The sequence below is a fragment of the Neophocaena asiaeorientalis genome, unplaced genomic scaffold (genome assembly GCF_003031525.2).
Source record: "Neophocaena asiaeorientalis asiaeorientalis breed wild unplaced genomic scaffold, Neophocaena_asiaeorientalis_V1.1 scaffold396, whole genome shotgun sequence".
NCBI lineage: Eukaryota > Metazoa > Chordata > Mammalia > Artiodactyla > Phocoenidae > Neophocaena > Neophocaena asiaeorientalis.
In genome coordinates, this window is record NW_020172455.1 from 3,387,015 (window position 1) to 3,409,400 (window position 22,386).

The 22,386-nt window shown below is 48.1% G+C and overlaps 1 protein-coding gene across 1 annotated transcript in view; it reads right to left on the reverse strand.

The window, feature by feature from the left end:
• Nucleotides 1-6,878: 6,878 nt before the first annotated feature.
• Nucleotides 6,879-22,386, reverse strand: part of GRHL1 (grainyhead like transcription factor 1) — a 46,683-nt gene continuing 31,175 nt past the window's right edge. The window contains exons 10-17 of the mRNA XM_024737717.1: nt 21,783-21,941; nt 17,457-17,544; nt 16,087-16,226; nt 14,972-15,009; nt 12,787-12,878; nt 12,364-12,449; nt 9,709-9,773; nt 6,879-8,530 (exon numbers count right to left, since the gene is read on the reverse strand). Coding sequence (XP_024593485.1) covers nt 8,416-8,530; nt 9,709-9,773; nt 12,364-12,449; nt 12,787-12,878; nt 14,972-15,009; nt 16,087-16,226; nt 17,457-17,544; nt 21,783-21,941 — 783 coding nt within the window. The 3' untranslated portion in view covers nt 6,879-8,415. The remainder of the gene's footprint in view (nt 8,531-9,708; nt 9,774-12,363; nt 12,450-12,786; nt 12,879-14,971; nt 15,010-16,086; nt 16,227-17,456; nt 17,545-21,782; nt 21,942-22,386) is intronic.

Here is a 22,386-nt window from a genome sequence, read left to right on the forward strand (position 1 = left end):
GACTGAGCGGGGACGCTGCACCCCAGCCTCCACACTGAGCCCCTCCGCAAAGACTAGGCGATTCATTGGTTCCAGCCGTTTCAGGAAATCTCTGACCGTCGGTCAACCACTAAACTAAGTGAGCAGAGATTTCAGCGTCCATGCTCAACGTGCAGTGCAGGCTCTACAGAATTAGTTCAGAAACGTCGCCGAACTAACAACAAACCCTGGGAAAGCAGGAGAGTCTGATTTCCAGAGTAGCTGTGCTGCCTTATCTAAAATGTTCAGTTTCAACAAAACAAATTACAAGACGTGAGAAGAAATAAGAAAGTATGACTCATAAAGAGGCAAAAGACCCAACCAATAGAAACTGTCCCTGAGGAATCCCAGATATTGGACCTACTGGACAGAGGTGTTCAATCAGTTATTTTAAATGTGTTCACAGACCTACAGGAAACCACGTCTAAAGAACGAAAAGCGAGAGGATGATGCCTCACTGGACGGCAGCCCTCGTGCTGTGGGCTCGCTCAGGGTCACCCACACTGCCCCCCAACCTGCGCCCTCTGAGGGCTGCCCGGAGACGGCTGCCCTTGGAAATCTGGGCTGGGGGGCACTAGACGCCCCTCAAGGCCCCCACCCAACCCAGAGGGAGTGGGAAGGGAAGTAGCAGGCCAGCCAGCCTCTGGGGAAGCAGCTGGTTCAGCCTGAGGGGGCATCCTGCCTGTTTCTACTGAGCTGGGCACACCAGGCTTGGAGGACAGACTCCACGTGAATGAAAATGGGAAATGGGAGTCAGCTGTTGGGAGCAGGGTGGAAACTGAAAGGAACACGGCTGTCTTCAGACACCGGCGCCATGCAGCTCTGGGGAGGGCTGAGGGATGGCCGGCTCTGTCTGCTGCCGTGTGATGTGGGACAGGCCACCAAGCCTCTCTGAGCCTGTTTGTTTCTCTGTGAAGTGGATCATGAACCCCTCTCCTCCCACCTCACAGCGTTGCCTTGAGAATCAAAGGCAGACCGACTGTAAGGGCGGGATTCCTCCTCTCTCTCGGCTTCTCCCCCAGGACCCTCCTGGAGAGGAGCTACTGTCCCTGGGGCACCTTCTCTTTCTGGAGCCACACCCCTCAGCCTGCGTGGCCTGCAGGATGTTTGCCTGCTCTTATCGCAGCCCGCATGCAAACAGAGGTGGGGAGCTCCGTGTGGGCGCCTGGTAACTGGGCCATCTGTGCCGGCTGCCAGGCTCACCTCGGGCTCCATCTGCGGCCACGGGGCAAGGAGGCCACGGCCTCCACGTGGTCCAGCAGGACGTGGACATGGGACGGTGAGGCCGGGGGACAATCTGGCTTGCTGCAAGTCCGGGAACCGCAGCAGAGAGAGCTGACTGGCCTCGGGTCCCAGGAGGCCGAGAGGGCTGTGTCCACCTGGACCACCCTCCCTGCATGGCTGAGCCCAAGATCTGGGCACACAGGCCACCTTGGGATAGGGTCACCCCAACACTGCCCAGGGATGGGGAGCCAGGACAGGCGGTCTGTGCACCCCCAAAGGATCACTCTTTGGCCTTGGCCTTGGGTATGCAGCCAGGAGGGGAGGGCGGGCTGGGTTCTGGCCGGCTGTGCATTCTCGGGCACCTCAGGCCTGAAGGAGAGCAGGTCTGTGCATTTGTGCGGGAAAAACATTTCTTTATTAGGACCTTATTCTTTTAGAACAGTTTCAGGTTTACAGCAAAATCGGAAGTGCAGAGATATTCCATGTATTACCCCCCTGCCTTCACACATGCACAGCCTCCCTCACCCATCATCAACATCCCTCGCCAGAGTGGGACATTCGTCACAGTTGATGAGCCTCTGTGCTACATCATCATCACCCAAAGCCCACAGTCTATATTAGGGTTCACTCTTGGTGTTGCACGTTCTATGGGCTTGGACACCATATAATAACATGTCGACGTGTATCCATCATTATTGTATCATACAGAATATTTTCACCGTCCTAAACATCCTCTGTGTTCTGCTTATTCGCCCCTCCCTCACAAACCCTGGCAAACACTGATATTTTTACTGTTCCCTATTGTTTTGTTCTTTCCAGAATGTCATATAGGTGAAATCATGCAGTATGTAGCCTTTTCAGATTGACATGTTTCACTTAGTAATATGCATTTAAGTTCCCTCCATGTCTTTTTGTGCCTTGGGAGCTCATTTCTTTTTAGCTCTGAATAACACTCTGTTGTCTGGATGCATCACAGGTGATTTATCCACTCACCTACTGAAGCACATCTGGGTTGCTCCAAGCTTCCAAGTTTGGGCAATAATGAATTAAGCTGCTATAAACATCCATGTGCAGGTTTTTGTGTGCATACAAATTTTCAACTCCTTCGGGTAAATACCAAGGAGCGTGATTCCTGGATCATATATATGGTAAGAATATGGTTTTGTGAGAGACTGCCAACCTGTCTTCCAAAGCGGCTGCACCGTTCTGCATCCCCACCAGCAACGTCTGGGCGTTCCTGTCGCTCTACATCGTCGCCAGCATCTGGTGCGTCAGTGTTCTGTATTTGGGCCATTCCAGTAGGTGTGTGGCGGTATTTCTTGGTGGCTTTAATTTGCATTTCCTTGATGACCGATGATGTGGAGCATCTTTTCATATGCGTATTTGCCACCTGTATATCTTCTTCGGTGAAATGTCTGTTAAGGTCTTTGGCTTCTTTTTTTAATTGGGTCGTTTGTTTTCTTATTATTGAGTTTCTAAAGTTCTTTGGAAACTGTGTTTTGGATAACAGTCCTTTATCAGATGTGTTTTTTGCAAATATTTTCTCGCATCCTGTGGCTTGTCTTCTCATTCTCGTGACATTGTCTTTTGCAGAGCCAAAGTCTGTAACTTCAGCGAAGTCTAGCTTATCAATTATTTCTCTAATGGAGCATACCTAAACATTCATCATCATACTCAAGGTCATCTAGGTTTTCTCCTGTGTTATCTTCTAGGAATGTTATAGTTTTGTATAATATTTTACATTTAGGCCTGTGATCCATTTTTTTGTGGTATTTATTTATTTATTTTTTGCGGTACGCGGGCCTCTCACTGTTGTGGCCTCTCCCGTTGCGGAGCACAGGCTCCGGACGCGCAGGCTCAGCGGCCATGGCTCACGGGCCCAGCCGCTCTGCGGCATGTGCGGTATTTCTGGACAGGGACACGAACCCGCGTCCCCTGCATTGGCAGGCGGACTCTCAACCACTGCGCCACCAGGGAAGCCCCTGTGGTCCATTTTTAACTAAGTTTTGTGAAGGCTTTAAGTCTGTGTCTAGACCATTTTGGGGGAGAGCTTCTGTACCCATTCTGGGGGTAACATGTGAACTACTCTTGGCACTTTGCTGCCCTCCTTTAAGGTGGCCCAGGCACAGCAGTCTGCGTGATAAACAGCCTGGTGAGTTTTAAGCTTTTGGGACCAGAAGGGATCATGCCTCACCCCTGAAGAGGGCTGTTTACAGGGAGAGGCCTCTCCTCCGGCCTAGATAGCCGGCCACCTGGAACCTCAAGCATTTTCTCTTCCCATCATTCCGCTGGTCAGCGGTTGAGTTCTTAACATATGGGAAGGAAGGAAGGGAGGGAGGGAGGGAGGAAAGCCTCAAAAGAAATAGGGAGTAAGAAAACAATTATGTTGCACTATTTTAGTTTTTATCATCTATGATTTTCCTGAAAATGAAGCGTGCTTTTTTTCAGCGGGGCTATGCAACGAATGGAGAGGTGACCAGGTGTGACTGTGTAACTTGCTGTCCGGCCTCAGAGTCAACTGATCCCAGGGGCTGGTATGAACTCGTGTGAGCAGGCTTTGGACTTAACTTTCTATAAAGAGAAAGAGGAGACCACGCACGGAAAGGAGTAGAGGCCAGAAGGAAAACTCCACCCAGATCGTTGAAATCATCTTCCTTTAAGTACACAATGAAACCTGAACACACATGCGTGCTGGTTGGAAACATTTTCGGGAAAGTCCAATTTTCTTCCTTAATCTCTGCAAGAAAACCCACCCACCCACCAGAGGCATTACCCTCCTAAAAGCCTGCCTGGCCTTCCTCAGCATTTTATCCCTGAGAGTATGGTAGAACTCCTCCAGGAGAGTAAAATTTAGGATGGAGCCTCCAAAGGAGGAAAGAAATTAAGCTGCTGGTGACATCAAGGTCCAGGACCAAGCTGGGCCACCTTTCAGCTTGGAAAGCAACACATTTCCTTTATTGTTTAACCAGCTTGGAGAATTTCTGATATTTGCAACCCAACTTTCTAGCTGATATACCCGTCACGAAAGCCAAAGTAATCTAGGTTTTCTTTAACGCTGAATGTCCGAGACAGAGAGAGAAAAGGGAAATTAGGTCATCGGTTACCTTGAAAAGAGCATTTGCAGTGGACACAGCATGTGACAGTGGCAAGAAACGGAAGCTTGGGGTTGGATGTACCGCTGTCTCTCCCTAGCAGTGTGGTCTCCTGAGCCTCCTCTGTGAAATGGGGCACCATCCCCCCTCACTGGTCCTGTGAGGATTAAAGGAGATCATCAAGCACCCGGCACAGAGCTCCACAGACAGTGTGGCAGGGACAGAAGTCGGGCTGCCCCGGGCCGAGTGCGTAAGAAGTGAGGAAGCGGGACAACAAACAGATTACTCCTTCGAGGAAGTAAACACACAGTTCACAGAACAAACAGCCGCTGAACACGAAGTTACGCTCACCTGCACTCAGAGGCGCACAAATTAAAGCAGTGAGATGCTGAGAGAACAGACTCACGCTCAGCGGGCAGGAATGTAATCGGTTTACTCTGCGTGACAGTTTTACAGTCTCTACAGAATGTTTACAGACCATAGCCTCTGACTCAGTATTCTTCTGCTAAGAACTCATCCTGCAATTCTACCTCACAAGTATGTAAGGACAGACCTGCCCGCAGGTTCTTCTGCAGCAGTGTTTGTAATGGCAAAATCTTGGCCTAAATGTCCATCAGCGGGTACTGATTAGATGATGGTTATTTATATAATGGAACACAAGGCAGTCATTAAAAAGAACTCACGTCTAAAGAACAGTGATGGTGTTTTTGTGAAAACGTCTGCAAAAAAAATAGTACGACCCTACCTGCAAAACAGTATATGCACAGTACTCCTGAGTTTGCTTCGAGGACTCTTGTGTGGTCTTAGAAAAATGATCGGTGGTTCTCTCCGAGGTGGGGGATTGGGGTGGCAGGAAATTCATCCCTCAGAGAGATCCTCTCATGGAGCTCCATTCATTCTAATGGCTTATGTTTTTTTCTTAGCCATGTGTTACATTTATAAAATTTTTAAAAATTTGGCTAAAAGATTTGAAGGGGGTGACGGCTAAAGGAGTTCAGGGCCAAGGGTGTGTGTGTCAGACAGAAGCGACCCGAACAGAGAAGGAACAGTCTGCGGGCCTGTTACTCACACCTGCCATGACGCCCTTGGCGAGGGGGAGGCGGAGGGGAGGCGTGGGTTCAAGGCCTGACGATGCCCCCTACCAGCCTATATTTGCTGTATCCTGGTGGCCAACATCTGCGGGTGAGATGCCACACGGCTGATACCGGACGACACTAACGTGCCGCCTCCACAGGGTGAGCAGAGGACAGCCATGTCGAATGAGGGTGTGCTTGGCGGCCCCGAGTAGGCGTGGTCCGGCCCTCCACACCTGCGGCCGCGTTCGCCTTCTCCTGCGACCCCTTCCCCACGATGGCCTCAGCGGCTCTGCCTTCCTGACTGCCGCCAGGTTAAGCGAACGACCCCCACTCTGTCCCTACAGGTCCAGGTCCAGCCTTGCTCAGCTCTGAGCTTCTAACTTCTAAACCATCTCCCTGATGGTGTCTTGCAAGGGATGGGGCTCGTCAAGGGCACCAGCTTGGCACTTGATCGTTGCAAAATCAGTTACTGAGCGCCTGCCACGTGACCAGCACCAGGCTGGGTGCCAGCGATCCAGGGAGATGAGAGGCAGTTTTGGGTCATAGTGTGCCGCAGGAGTGCAGGGCTGGGCGACCCGGGCATGCCCACTGTGGAGACTGGGGAAGGCCCTCGCCTCCAGGGCAAAGCCAACTTCTGAGGCCAAAGATAGAGCTAGTGACCAAGGGAGAAAGAAACCCAGAGGTGGGAAGGCAGGGGGTGTGAGGGGACCGGGCAGGGGAGTCTAGGAAGGCCCCACAGGCAGAGGACATGTGGGACTCAGCCCACAGGCCCTGGAGCCGCTGGGCGACCAGGAGCGGAGTCCGCGCCTCAGAAGTTCTGACACGTGGCCCAAGAATTAGAGTGCAAGGTGCACAGATATTGCAGGACATCTATCAGGGAGTTTACTTCCTTCACGTGACCATGTGTTCACTAGAAATATATTTTAGTGTCTATCACATTTAGGCCCTGGATTACCTGCACATGCTTGCAATAGCCGTTTGACTTAGAAATTCTGATGAACTGAGACATTACTGGTAGATTTTTATTCCTTTTTTGTGGCTGCACTGCACAGCTTATGAGATCTTAGTTCCCCGACCAGGGATGGAACCCCGGCCCTCAGCAGTGAAAGCACCAAGTCCTAACCACTGGACCACCAGGGAATAGACGTTTTCTGTTAAGCTTTTAAAAACCAAGAACACTAAGGTTTTAGGTCTGAAAGCGTTTCTCTTAAGCTTTTGTGGTTAAATTTTGGAAGTAGTTGAAGACTAATTCAGGGCCCCCTCAGTTAACAATTACTCGGATCGTTTCAGACCCGTCTAAGGAAAAATTAAGAGGAAGGAAGAGACCCAGATATACATGTTGGGAAATAAGGAGAAAATGCTAAGGTGATTCTTTTCAGCTCTACTATTTTAAGATCTCAGATTTTGCTTTACTGACTAATGAAAGGAAAAAGTCAAACTGAATAACAGGAAATGACATATTACGAAATAGACATATAAAATTTAATCCCTTTGGTTTAACATACATCTTCAATTGTACAATTAAAAACAAGACAAAATCGATCCCATAAAACAAAATACAAAATATTGTTTATATGACCCGTGTCCCATAATATCTTATCTTAGAAAACCAGCAATTTAGTTCACATACTTCATTAGAATATTTTAAGGTAAGAATGTAACTATCAACCCTACTTATACAAATAACCTACCTCCCTGAGCCTAAAGGTACCTGCGGTTTTAGTTCCGTTACAAAATTACACTTTTTAGGATTTTTATGTATTTCAACTTGGGTACAAAACGTTCCCCTGCCATAGTAACACAGTCTCATAAATTCATGAATCCTTTCTAGAATTGTTAGCACACTAGACAACTAAAGCTTGAAGGTTCCGGAACATGATAAAACAGAAGTCATTTCTCATAACAGGAAGATCAGGAAGAACTCTGTCTGGAGTTGTGTCGCCGGTTCACAGGAATCACAGTACGTGTTACAGTAACTGTGTTTATTCCCTCTGTCGGGTCCACCTGACTGATACTAGCAGACACAGCAGTCATGAGCTGCAGCAGTGCTTTTTCCTTTACTTCATTTGTTAATCAGTGCTGACATCCACATAATAACATTTGCAAGAGCAAACAGAATCTCTGTCGTTTGAGAAGGTTTTGCTATGCTACCGAATGACTGCTGTGTTTGGGAAAATGCAAAGAAAGCGTCGGAGTGGGTTCCACTAAGCACAGTATGCTATCTGCTGGGTGTAGGTGATCAAAAATAACTTATCCTCTCATCTCAAGAAAGTCTTTAAGGTAGCCCTTATCACATCTCTTCACTATATGTACACGGACACCACATGTATATATTATCTATTTATATAAGACAGGTATGTACACATTTACAGACACGGGCCTTCAAGACGTATTGCACTTACATACACGCAGCTTTAGCTTTCACGGACGCACACTGTAACCGTTTAGGTTCTTCATGAGAGAGGCAGTTGATATGTTGGAGAGAGTTGCAAAGGAAGACTTCGGTAACTTGCCCTACTGGAGTAAACATTTACTGGGGAATGAGAGGCTGAGGGAGAAAGGGCGCACCTGGTCCTCTTGGGGTGCCGCGCCCGTAACCTGAGGTGGTCACAGTTACACCGAGTCTGAGGTGCACTAGTGAGCAGGGCCCACTAGCACTGAAGAGACAATATTTTTATAAATAACGTAGCAGATACCTTAAGGTTCCCAGGTGATCTAGTAAATCTTGGAACAAAGTTTTCACTTTTAATGCTAAGTATTTATATCAGAAAATTCAAACATCGTGGTACATGCTTTCTCTGTCATCTGAAAAACGCCAATGCAATACAGTCAATGCTATCTCCAAGCCAAACGCGGCGCCATCTCCAACTGGAAAGGAACCCCCCCTTCCACTGACATCCACCCACGTTTGGAAAGTGGCCGACCGGGGAACCTGCGGCTTGCCAACCCAAAGGCCCACGTGACAGCTTCCCTGAGCTCGCTGGGAGTCGTGGGCCGGGGCGCCCTCAGATCTCGGTGAGGGTGAGTTTGTACAGCCCCCCGGCCTCTTCGATCTGCAGCTGGAAGGTGTCTTCGTTGGAGTAATGCTTCACGATGTTGTCGTCCATGTTCACCAGGATCCTGCAAGAGGGGAGCCGAGACAGACCCACTCAGTGCTGCCCGCTCTGCCGGCAGGCCCAGCCTTCACCGTCAGCTCTGCCCCTTACTCGCTAGGATGCGGGAGGCGACTGCTGAAACCTCCCTATGCCTCCACCTCCTCATCTACGAAACGGCTGTTAACAATAGTGCCCACCTTGTAAGATTATTGTCGGGATTAAACGAGGGACTCAAGTAAAACGTTTGCCATGCAGGGCATGTGATAAAGAAAACACACTAGCTTAGCTATTGTTATTATTTCAGCATATAGTAATCATTCAATAAACAGCATTTATTATAATGAACAAAATAAGCCTACAGAGGAGCACTTCATTGGTCCAGCTTTCGAAAGCACATCAGTAAGATGAACCTACATGACCTGAAGCCAGGGCTCCCTGACAAATTATCTTCCCTTTAATTTAATTACCCTTAAGGTTTAGCTGAACTACTACTATCAAGTCCCACCGTTCCTACTAGGGCCATCTAGAAAATTCCATTTGCTTTAGAATTCAGTCAAAAAATTCTCATTCTATACCCTGCTTACCCATGCCACCCAGCACAGACGCTTAAGTAAAACAGTACTAAAAATATTAACTTCTGGACAAAGAAGCAACATTCTGCCATTGAAAACGTGATCCAGGGCAGGAGGATGGAGTGGGAAGGGCAAAGGTTTTGCAGTCGTCAAAACAGAGCTTGAGTCATGGCCTCAGCGCTAACTTACCACCTGCTCTTGGACAAGCCTCTCGGGCTCTCTGGGCCTCGGCTGCCTCGTCTAAAAACTATGAGTAGTAGCGCCTGTCTTAGGGTAACATGAGAATTAAATAACACACCAAGCGCCCAGCCCAGTGCCTGACTCACGACAGGGCTCAATAAACGGGGTAGCGATTGTCACCCTTAGTAAATTTCATCACGTGTTCTGGAATTTGGAGCCACTGCACTGCAGCCAAGCATGGGAAGAACAAAGACTCTACTTGAAAAAAAAACATTAAAATGTCCTAGAAAAGTAAATCAACTTTGTGGGATAATTTAGTAAGAAAAAATACATTCTTGCATTGACGCTTCTATAACTGGTTCTTGACTGGGCACAAATGCACGTGAATAACATGAACGTTATATAATATTAACGCTATCTAGAGGTACTAAGGATGCCCGTCCCTGCTCACCCTTTTTTACACTTCTTGAATATTTTCCCAATCTTGTCTTGGGGAACGTCATACTTGTCTGAGATCTGAAAGAGTAAAAGAAAAATAATCACAAAGTGCTGTTTTCATGGCTTGAAAAAACAAACAATATATATATTAATATAGTGGTTCAGACACTCGACTTTCCATTTCTCACAAATGCACATGCAAAGACACAGATGAGAGCCCGTCTGTTTCTCACAAATGCACATGCAAAGACACAGATGAGAGCCCGTCTGTTTCTCACAAATGCACATGAGACACAGATGAGAGCCCGTCTGTTTCTCACAAATGCACATGCAAAGACACAGATGAGAGAGCCCATCTGTTACCTGCCTTTGGAGAAAGCTGGAATCGGGTGTTTGTTATTTCTCGCGAGATTACAGATGTCAGAAGTCTATTATATGGCCATAGTTTTTTTTAAATTAATACCTCACAGAGCAGTTTTACGTTTCTAGAGAAACTGAGCGGGAAGCACAGAGCTGCTCACTGCCCCCCATACCAGTGTGCTGCACTTGCTGTGTGTGACTGAGCCGACACTGGCGACTCAGCGGCCGTTAGGAACTGAAGCCCTCCACCACTCTGGTCCCCTCTCTGAGCTGCGCGTCCACGGGTCTTAAGCGTACGATGACACACGTCCACCTTGTCACAGGTGCTTTAGTCAGCACACAAAGGCCTCGCTTTGGAGTCAGACACACCCAAGCGGGATCAGTTCTGACTCACCCTCCACTGGCAGGTGACCTTTCTAACCCTCAGCCTCCTCTTATACCACCTCGCCCACCCCAGGGCTGCTGTGGGATTAAAACGTGTCCAGCACAAAGCAGGAGTTAATTTCGGGGACAGAATTATGAGAAGGAAAGAAACGATTTCACATCCCACAGCCCAGAAGGAACACCAAGGCCCCGATCACAGCAAGGCCTGCACCTCTGCCAGGGCTGCCCAGCGCCTCTCCAGAGGGCAGCGAGGCTCCGGCCAACGTGTGGCCCCTCCTCCCTTCATGACCAATGGGTGGTCCACAGAGTGTGATGAAATCAGTACGGTACAAACTTTGGAGGTTTTCCTCTCAGGGCACAGGCGCTATCTGTACAGGAAGGGGATGGATTACTACAGGACAAACAGATGATTCAGTCCAGATCAAACGCTTTATCTGCACTGCTGTCCAGACCACTCCCACACTGGGGTCACTGCCCACCCAGCCTCAATCTGAAGAGCACAGCTCCAGGGGGCCCTGAAAACGGGGCCTCAGAAGACCAACCTTCAGATCACTTTCAATCTAACAAAAATACACATTTCAAACCAAATCCAAGCTCCCATCATACAAACAAGTTCATTTCTTTTCTGTATCACTGGATAGTAATTCTTTGTATATTTATGTAATCCCAGCCCAGGAGATGGAAGACTGTAATGAATTCCTCATGAGTTGTGAACAAGTTATATTCGGCATAGTGAGTCCTTTTTTCACATTCTCCTCTCCCCATAATCAAGAGTTTGCGTGATTCTTTTTTAAGAAGGGCCGTCAGAAGACAAGGTAAGCCAGAGGGACCCAGGAGAAATCGCAGGAAGCAGAGGGCTACAGGTGGCAGGAACGGGCTAAGAGGCACTGTGAACGCGGAGCTCCCTGAGGGGCTGAGCAATAGCGCCCCCAGCCTCTGTCCCGCTGCCCTGCTTTAGTTTTCTCCATTGCATTTATCAGTGCCTGGCAAATTACACAGTAATGTCTTCGTTTACGTTATTGTCTCCATCTTCCTAACTAGAATCTAAGCTCCATTTGGCACTGTCACGTACCCTTCTAACTCCAGGGCCCCAGAACAGTGCCTGGCACAAAGCAGGCCCTTAACGAATGTTTCTTAAATGAACCCAACACACTGCAGTAGTCAGGGGTGGGGATGGGGGGGCGGGAGAAACCTATCTCCAGCCCAGTTATGGGGGTGCTTTGAGCTCAAAGATCCCGATGATTTACAGGGGCCGAGGTTGATAAATATCAAGACTTTCACCCTGGGGCAAAGCCAAAATCAGCATGGCACCCTTCTCACATCTCTCTCTGATGTCTTAAGGGCAGGCTGGGGTCAGTTTGCTGTGGGCCCTTTGCTGAGATCCTGCAGGAGGGGCTGTGGTTGTCTCTGGTCACACGTCTACATTTTCATGAATAGGCTCTGAGTAAGATCTTGACACAAGTTCGGACACGCCCCAGATCAGGAGTTTCAAAGGCAGACTGAGGAGCCACTGTTTTACGCGTGAAGTTTTTAAGATTTTATTCGCTAGAATTAACTTTTGCTGGCTTCTAAGTCGTTTAAGTGGCAATCTCCCTTTAACCAAGTCTATGAAAATTAAACTATTCCATAGGTCATCACAAATTCACTCAATTCAGAGGATTAGACATTGCTGAGTGATTACTATCTACCAACCAGTGCGCTGGGTGCAGCGGTCCGAGGCGGGGACAGCCCTGCAGCCGCTGAGGACCTTGGGACGTGGGGTAAAACGTGGCACGTGCTGCAGCCACAGACAGGGCGCTGGGACTCAGGAAAGGCTTCAGTACCACACACAAATCCGGATGTTCTGGTAAGGTTTGTTCCAATCAAATTCTATGTAAGTTTCTTTTTACTTTTTAAAGAGGACCACAAAGTTCCTCTTACTTACAGCTTCCATCAGGCCTTTCAAAGACGGAGTCTTGAGCATCAGGGCATCGAAGACTTCTTCCGACTCCTTTCGCACGTAGAGCAGCACTGACCCCCAATTGGGAATAAGGAGGGAAAAAGAAAAGTGCACTTCATTGACAGGAGCAAAATAAGAGGAAAGACCGTGGGTATTGGCTAAAATAAAAGGAGATGTCCACATCAAGGACAGCAAACACGAACCGATATAAAATCTGTCTTAAGGAACACAGCTTTCAGCTTCTTTTAACTCTGCTGGAGGGCCCAGCTCAAGCCAGGAGCTGGTCTGACGGAGGAACACCCAAGGAAGTCAACACTGATGAGATCTGTTTGAGCAGTGTATGCTTTTGACAAATTCAGAGCTCACTTCCCACTGAAAACTCCCACTAGGAAATGTAAACCAACGCACCTCTCTTTGGTTCTTCTACCCGGCTCAGCTTAGCAGGAGGAGGGATCACAAAATCATCTTCCGAGCCATAAGGTCCCCTTTTCAAGTTAGACCTGCAGGTGATCCGAAGTATGCAATTAGTGACTTCACCTTAAATCACTTGCAGAAACAAAAGGAGTTTGGGGGTGTATCGCTGAATCTTAGATTTAAAATGACCTTCGTTCTCTATCTGGTCCAGCTTCCTTATTTTGTGGATGAAAATCTGAGGCCCAAGGAAAGATGCCAAGTGAACCAGGCTTGCACTACTGAATGGCAGAGCTGGGACTATGCTCACTCAGGCACCTGCCAGACACCCTGGCTGCTCTTACACGGCTCAAGCTGCCGGTGTGGGAACGCAGTTTCTTTTCAGGAACACACTTATGAAGGAGGTGGGATCTGAGACGTACATGAAGGTGGTAACAGAGGAGAGGGCATGTCAAAAAAGGGAGGAAGTGTGAGCGGGAAAATGCAAAGCCAGGCTGGCTGAAACAGAATGTTCCAGAAGAAGATAAATCTAATCTGGAAAATCTTGATCATTCAGCTCTGAGGAATTCTAGATTTTATGTTGCAGTTATCAGGGAATCTGAAAGTTCTGTGAGACAAGAATGCTGTAATCAGTGTGTGGTAGAGATCGGAGGGGACTCCAGGACCTACAAGCAGAAGAACCAGTTGGAGGACTTTGGAGACAATCGTAGCATAAAACTCCAAAGGGTTAAAATACAGCAGTGTCAGCGGAAATACAAAGGGGAAATGTTTACAGTACGTTTGCAGAAAGAAGTGAAAAGATCAGAGTGATTGGCTTTCAAAGTTATGCGGTGTTCAATGTTGTGAGGTTCAGAGTAGGTGAGCAAGAAAATAGTAAAAAAACACTGAAAATGAAATAAGTGTTTGCTTCTGAGCAGAATCATCACTTCAAGAATAGAGGCTGGCCCTTAAGATACTCCGTCTCAGCTTCCGGCACGTAACAGGCCTCCGACGAAAGCACCTGCAGGATTTATGTCTGAGAACACAATGAGTTAAAGAGGCAGAGAGAAGGTCTGTGGCCAATTCGGGTGGGCACGGGGAGCCAGGATGGCCCAAAGAGGGGGACTGGACCCTCAACATGGTAGAGTGCTGAGCGGGAGGGCTGCTGGTGTGGGCCAAGGAGGGTGCCCCCAGGTGCGGGGAGCGGCAACACGTCAACAGCAACAAGCACACCCAGAGGCCGCCTCTGGGTTTCTAAAGCCCAGTCTCCACAAAGAACCAGGGTTTCTTGGAGAAGAGGCGGATTTGAGGGCCGGAGAAGGGAAAACGCAAGTGCCTGGAACACACTCTGCCTGAAAGTGAGGAAGTGCTCAAGCAGTGAGGACAGGAGGGTCGTGTCAAAGGGATCCAGGGGCAAGCTTGAGGGACCCCGTAGCCCAGGGACAATGTGAGCAGAAACCGCGTGTCCGTACTGATACAAACATGTAAATGAAGAAATGCAAAGTGGGGCAAGGAATGAGATATTTACAAAGCTACAAAGCACCTCCCCTCAAAACACTTACTACAAAAGGAGAAGAGTAACTCCACAGTGAGAAGCCTGGTAGACACCGCCTGAATCAAGCAATCAGAGCGAACGTCACCAGCCGCAGGGTGCCCTGAAAGTGTGTGCCCCCGACAGGACACACTGAGAGCAGGGCCTTGTCTGTGACGTTCCCGCCAAGACGCATCATCTACCCCAACCAAGAAGAAACGAAGGACAGACCCAGACAGAGGGATGTCCTGCAAAACAACGGGTCTGTAGCCTTCAGAAGTATTAGCTCAGGAAAGTCAAGGAGAGATTGAGGCCGTGCCAGATTGAAGGAGATTAAGGAGACAGGACGACTAAATACACTGTGGGAGTCTGAACTGGACCTTTTCTTGCCATAAAGGATATCACTGGAACAACTGGCAAAGCCTGGATGGGAACATGGACTGGATGGTACTAAGGTCTCAATGTCAATATCCTGACTTCTTTACGCAGGAGAACATCCTCATTTGTGGAAACATACACCAAAGTATTTAGGAATGATGCATGGATCACTGGGTCCGCAACTTACTCTCAAATGGCTCAGGAAAAAATGAGTTCTTTGTATTATAATTATTCTATACGTTTGAGATTGTTTCAAAATAAAAAGAATTTGCTAAAACAAAACATAAATCTTACCCTTCACCCTCCAATTCTTCTGAGGCAATGGGAAGGACCTAAGACCAAAAAATAAAAAAGATTGCTTTTCAAGAATATGCTAAAATACTTTAGACCTTAAATGAGTTATTCCTAAAATGAAAATAATTTTGAATGTGACCAATCTCATACAAAACCTTCCAGCCTTATTTTTCAATGCCCAGATTCTTGGGGATGTCTTGAACCCCTCTAACTCAGGGGTTGGCAAACTACAGCCCACGAGACAAGCCTGGCCCCGCGCCTGCTTACTATTGGCACACGGCCACTCCCATTCATGGCGCCGCGTTTACGGTGCTTCTGACCCCACAGTGGCACAAGTGAGTGGTCACAACAGAGACCGTCTGACCCCCAAAAGCCTACAATGTTTATTATTTGACCCTTTACAGCACAAGACTGCTGACCCCTGCTCACCCCAAAGCTTCTCATTAGAAACTGAAGACACTGGCAGTGACTTTCCCGAAGAATTCTGAAAACTCATCTGTCTGTAGGAATCTGTGTACAAAGCGCATGGCAGATGTCTTTCGGGTATTTCTCTGAGCTCAGCTTGGCGGGCACGCTCCACGCCACCCAGTTCCTACCTCCACTGAGCTTCTGCTCCAAGCAAAGCTGACTGCGTATCTGTTAAATCTCCCATTAGTCGCCCAAACACAGCCAAACGCGTGCCAATGATGATCCCCTAACTTAAACCACAGAGAGAGCCCTCAGATGTTCTTTATTCCATTAAGGATCCCACCCCAGGCATTCCTCTGGCTTTTCCCTCCTGTCCAGACCCACGTAAGTTAAATTCACAGGATCACTGACTCAGACTCCAAATTCTGTTACTATTCCAGTATCCTTTAAATGAGATAAGATACAAATAGATAAATCCACACAGAATTAGCTTGCCGGGTCTTGTACTGTGGTTCCGCCAACAATGCTTACACACACTTGACCGCATGGACATCGTGTTGCCCAAACCGAACACTCCAAGGAGCTGACACCTAACGCTGGCCAGACCTCACGAAGTCTTAGCTTCTGTTTGCCATGAACAACGCCAAAGACTTTCTTTCTGCGGAGCTTCACTTCCTTGCAGCCACCCTGGGATCCTGGTTACCTACGTGAGCGCCCCGCTGAAGGCTGGCGAAGTGCACGTCAGGAATGAAGAGGACAGGCTGCGTGTCGAGATCAATGAAGGGCTTGAAAACCGTGATATCCATTCGTTTGTGAGAGGGAAGCAGCGGTACTTTGACATCAGAAACTTAAAAAAAAAAAATGAGGACACCACAGTCAACAGCTTACATACGCAGACTGGATGCAGGCCACAGAGCATCTTCCTCACTGTTTAAGAAACTTAAATTGTAGAAGAATATCAAATACAGGTCATGCTGCCTGAACTGAGAAAATCACAGCTGATGTGAAGGAAGAGGTTGTTTGTACGTGCACTAAAATCAACTGCACACCTCAGGAGAGAAAGGCCATCTCTAAGCACACACAGACACACACAACCAGAGGTCCAGAACAGAGGCAAGGCATGCTGAGTTTCTGCCTGAAAGGCTAAAACTTATGACTGTATAAACATAATTTGGAAGTAATTTCGCCCTCGCTCTCCTCATTAATTTGTTCTGACGGCGATGTACGCTTGAATTCAGAACACGAACCTCAACTTCAGACCCTCGTCTTCAGAACCGAACCTCAGGGAGGGTGAGAGTCAGCATGGCTGTCTAACTCTTATTAATTGAATTACAGACTCCATCAGCCCCCACCCTGAGGTGCTTAGTGACGAGCTTTCCTAGCCAGTTAGCTGCTCTCTGAAGTGACGTCGTGAGGCTGCAGCGTGATGCCAGCGAGAGAACCCTGACTGTTGCACTCAGGCCACGTCTGCTGGGCGCCAGCCACGAAGAGGACAGGCGCGGCCGCCCGCGTACTGTGGATGAAGCGCTGCCCGCACAGAGCAGCTTGCTTTTTTTTTTTTCCTTTTAGCTGAAAGCTACAGGATTTTGTGAACATGAATGCTGGTCGCATTAAAAAAGAAAAAGAAAAGAAGCTTTCCCAGTGCCATGTCCAAACAGAAGCCCTACAGATTCTGCAAATGTCAGAATACTCAACATCAGACCACCACGCTCATGTGGAATGAAGACAACCTGAATTCCAAAGGGTGTTATTCTTAAAAACCTAGACAAGTTCCAATTTCATCATGAGCTATTCGGGCGGACTGTGTGTTATTTTTCAGGACTGGAGCCAGCAACCTGAACCAGAACTGACAGGCAAAATCGTCTGAACTCTGGAGAAACTCAGGAATCCTTCCTGCAGTTCCCCAGAAAATGACTTAGTGCAGCCCTCATCTGTCCTTGTACCTGGTTAAAGGAAGCAAAGCTACCACCTCACAGCAGCAAAGAATATCCACTACTCTATCTTCTGCTTGAAGCCTTCAAGTCACTGTTCTGAACGGAAAAGGTCTAAAATGCTTGGTGAAAACACTTCTACTTACAGGCATTCAACTGGGAGCTGGGGTCAGTACACTTGCCTTTTCTTTTGCTTTGTTTTCGTTCTTCATCCCTGATTTTCCGCTCAGCTCCCTAGGTCAAGAGAAGACAAGACATGGTGCTGTTTATCTGATCCTCTTGAAAATACTTAACTCTTATCCTGATCTGTGGGGGAAATATCTCCTCTTTGGGCATGAGCCGCATTGCTTATTATACTCATGAAGCTCATCACAGTAGTTTCCTCTAAAAAGCCCATTCTTAGAACTCTTTTTAACTATATAAAATCACAGGAAAACACTTATTCAAAAAACAAACAAATAGGGCTTCCCTGGTGGCGCAGTGGTTGAGAGTCCGCCTGCCGATGCAGGGGACGTGGGTTCGTGCCCCGGTCCGGGAAGATACCACGTGCCCGGAGCAGCTGGGCCCGTGAGCCATGGCCGCTGAACCTGCGCGTCCGGAGCCTGTGCTCCGTAACCGGAGAGGCCACAACAGTGAGAGGCCCGTGTACCGCAACAAAACAAAACAAAACAAAACAAATAGAGCAAAATTCCCCTCAACGATGGACGTGGCCAGGTTAAATGGAAAGTTAAGAAAATCCATTAATGTACCACACACTGGCTTCAAAGACAAGTGACTTTTCTCGTTGTCTATTAACAAGAAAATGAAAGAAAAAACACAAGTTAACCCTGCTTTGAGTGTACTTTCCTGTATGGGCAATGTGGTCACTGAAAACTGTGATTTTGTCCAAGGACTTGGCATCTACTAAGTGACAGATAGGACCACCTGTGACTCACAAAAGCAAACATTTAACTAGAAATCTGCAGTCACCTAAGAGAGAAAAAGTATGCTCCCAGCCCTACAAAGAGGACATATGTACACAGTGTGCTCCAACCACACAGAGAACGGCACTGCCACACAGCTGAACCCACAAGCCTGTTAGTAACAAGCACGACCTGAAAGTAAGAAGCAAGTGCAATAAAAACAAAACTATTCGTTAGTCATTTTGCTTGACCTACTGGCATTCTTTCTGAATGACGTAGATTTCTTTACAAAGTTATTCAGGTATGAACTTACTTGACTTAAGGTGACTTACTTTTCTGTAAATAAATTCCCTAATAGCAAAGAGAGGCAGTAAAAATCATCCCACTGATTTTGGCACGATTGTACAACAAAACCACATTTTAAAATACGGAATACAAAACCCCCTTCTGCCTTTTAGAAGGTGTTGCTCCACTAATGTACCAGTAAACATACAACCTGCTCGTTAACATTGCTACGTGATACTGACGCAAACATCACCTCCCTGACGGAGGAGAACAGGCAGACATCACCAGTCTCCTCGAGTTACCGACTGGAGTTGGTCGGTATCTCTCAGGCCCTTCTAACAGTCTAACAATAACTTCACGTAGATGGTACGTTATATTCCCTAAAAGGAAGTTTTACAAAACAGGACACTTTCCTCCTTATTTATCAGCTACATCTACAAAGAATGAGAAGGGGCTTTTGATTCCACTCAAGATTTACCCTCTGCTCAGAAACAACTGGCAGAATGACAAAGTGCATGAAACAAGGATTCTGAAGGCCCCAGCCACCAGGCAACAAAGAAGAGCAATTCCCTAGAAACGGGAAACCAGTGAGGCGAGACCCCCAGGTGCTGAGCACCCTCCAGAGTTTCCAGGCTGTGGCCCAGGGAGGGATGTCCGGGGGTCTCCACGAGCCAGATTCCTCGGAATGAGAAGGCAGAGGCGAAGCAGAGAGATCAAGGCGGCAGGCAAAGTGGCAAAGAGGAAAGCTGGGAGAGAAAGAACCCTGGATGTCTTCAGAGGGCCCCACACACTCAGCAGAGCACCAAGAGCACACGGTGTGAGGAAGCCACCCAGTCGGGGAGCAGAAAACATCTGAAAAGACTAGGCCAGGGCCAGAAGCAGCGCCCGATGCCAGCGATCAGACTGGAAAAACGGATAATTCACGGGCACTGGGTAGAAGAGCCAGGAAGAGCTCGCCTCAGCCGTGGGGAAGAACAGGCTGACACTGAGCACTGCTCCAGACACGCCCAGCAGCCGGCAAACGGGACACCTGGGGAGGTCAGCCTGTTTCCAAGGAACTTCACTAGATCTCAGGACAAGGCTCAAGAAGATGCACAGGATGACAGAAACATCCAGCACCCAACAAGGTAAAACTCACACATCTGGTGTCCAGTGAGATGCCAGGCATGCGGGGAGGCCGGAGACCAAGAGTGAGGAGGATGGGACCAAAGCACTGAAACAGCCCAGAACTGACACAGAAACTAGACATGAACCCGGTTACCGAGGCCTCAGTCCACGTGTTCAAAAGCCAGTGGACGGCTTCGCTGGTGGCGCAGTGGTTGAGAGCCCGCCTGCCGGTGCAGGGGACACGGCTTCAAGCCCTGGCCCGGGAAGATCCCACATGCTGCGGAGCAGCTAAGCCCGTGTGCCACAACTACTGAGCCCGTGCTCCAGAGCCCGCAAGCCACAACTACTGAGCCCGCGTGCTGCAACTACTGAAGCCCACGTGCCTAGAGCCTGTGCTCCACAACAAGAGAAGCCACCGCAATGAGAAGCCCGCGCACTGCAAAGTAGAGTAGCCCCCGCTTGCTGCAACTAGAGAAAGCCCGGGCGCAACAAAGACCCAATGCAGCCATAAATAAATAAATAAAAGAAACAGCAGATGTCAGAAAACATTTTAAACGGATAAAACTTTAATTTCTCCCTAGATTTTTAAAAAAAGAACATGGACATCGCAATAGTTTGTCTTTTGGCTAAAAAGAAGAATGTGGTATGAAGGAAAGAGATGTGACTTAGGGTCAGAAATCCCTGCTCTACAGCAGATGTAACTTGTCATTTGTAAAATGCAGCACATGTTAAAGCACTGCGGTGGGTAGACTAACGCCCCTCAAAGCTGTCCACATCTGAACCCTCGAACCTGTGACTCTGTCAGCTTACACAGCAAAGGAGAAGGAGGCTGCTCCCCAGCTGACCTTAAGGCAGCAAAAGTCTCCTGGGGCACCTGCGTGAGCCCAATCTAATCACAAGGGTCCACAACAGCAGGAGAGCCAGAGGAGCACGTGTGAGGATGGCTCTGAAGATGGAAGGGGCCATGAGCCAAGGAACGCGGGCGGCCTCTGGAAAGCAGAGGAGCAAGGAAACAGGTTCTCCCCTAGAGACTCCAGAAAGGAATCAGTCTTCCAACACCTTGATTTTAGCCCAGTAAGGCTTGGGTCAGACTTCTGACCTACAGAACTGTAAGATGATGGATGTGTGTAGTTTTGAGCCACTAAGTTCGTGGTAATTTGTTAACAGCAGCAGAGGACTAATACACCTAGCACATTATCAGGCACATGGCCGGTACTCGGTAAACATCGCTGAGCCTGGGTGTTTGAGGGAGTCCTCTGGGCCTGGAGGGCCTCAGGCTCATCCACGTAGGGCCGCATGCTTGCTCTGTGCACCCAGAACACAGGCCAGGATACCAGACCCCTGATGGCAAATACACTGCCAGTTTCCTAGTACCTTCTAAAAATCTTAATTACAGAGAGGTTTTAACAGGATGAAAAGAGGAGACGGGCAAAAACAATACAGTCCAATATTTCTGAGTGGGAAAAGTCAGAGTCTTCTTCAATCTTAGTTCAGCAGACGGCTCTGCCCCGTTCTTGAGGATACCACTGTCTCCAAACCCCAAACCAGCATGGGCCTATAGCTTCTCTCTGGATTTAATCCAGCTGAGCCCCTCGCTCTGCACCTGGCAAAAGTGCACATCTCTTCTCCAGAAAAAAGGGCGTCATACCAGAGAACAGAAATGACACTGACATCATTTGGGCCTGTGCTCTCTTCCTGCCTACCTGCTGCGGTCAAGAAGAATCTGCAGCTCACTTTCTCCTGCCTTAGTGAGCTGGCTGACAACTTGCCAAACAGCCTGGAGGGAGGTGAGCCAGTGATAACACATGCGCAGAGTCCTCAGACCCAGACCTCAGGAAGAGCTCCAACACCGCAGCCGTGGCCTGCAGGTCCCCGTAAGCTGAGGGGCCACCAAGGATCGGGTGCAGCTGGCATGAGTCCCTGTGTGCCACCCTATCGGACACGCCTGACAAAATGTGCTCGTCGACCCCTCCAGTTTTTCAGTCAAAAGATTATTTTTCTCCCCGATATAATGTGATTTTGCGTGGCTAAAACATGAATTGCTTATTTAAAATAAGCTATTTTATATTATCAGCAATACATTCTTATTGAACTTAAACAGCTCCGGTCTTTTCCTGTGAGGAAGGATGCCCCTTTCATGCTGTATTCTAAGTGTCCCTGCCGAGTCGGCAGCCTTACCTTGTCACAGAAGACTTTTATCTGGCAGTACGCCCGATGCACAGGCTTGTTGCTGCGGTTGTTATAGCTATAGGTGTCGATCTGAATGTTCAGAGGCAACCCCTTCACACCTTTCTGAGAAGAGAAATCTGTGCTTAAGCAGTTCACGGAGATGAAAACCTGCAAAGCAAAGAAAAGGTTCTGTAAGCACCAGGCACTGATGGTCAACCTTTGCACAGCTTGTAAAAACAGTAATGTCACTGAACCTATCCAAATATGTTCTAAATGAGAGCTCAGCTTCTTGTTTAAAAGATTTTTTAAAGAGGTAACAAAGGGTTTATTTTAAAACCACCTTTGGTCATAAGAATGCAGACCTTAAAGGGAAAAAACAGACAGCAGCTTTGACCCCCTGCCAATTCTCCCCCAGAACACTTATTTAGTATCATACGGGGGGGCTGAGGCTGGTTGTCTTTCTTGATGTCATTTTTGAATGTTCCAAATGGTACACATTCTCTTTGCAGCTGTGTTAGAGCTTGCAACAAACTCTTCGGGGATCCGCCTGTCTTTATGTCTATACCACCTCCTAGGATGACCTGTAACATCTATGTCCAAATATTCTGGAATT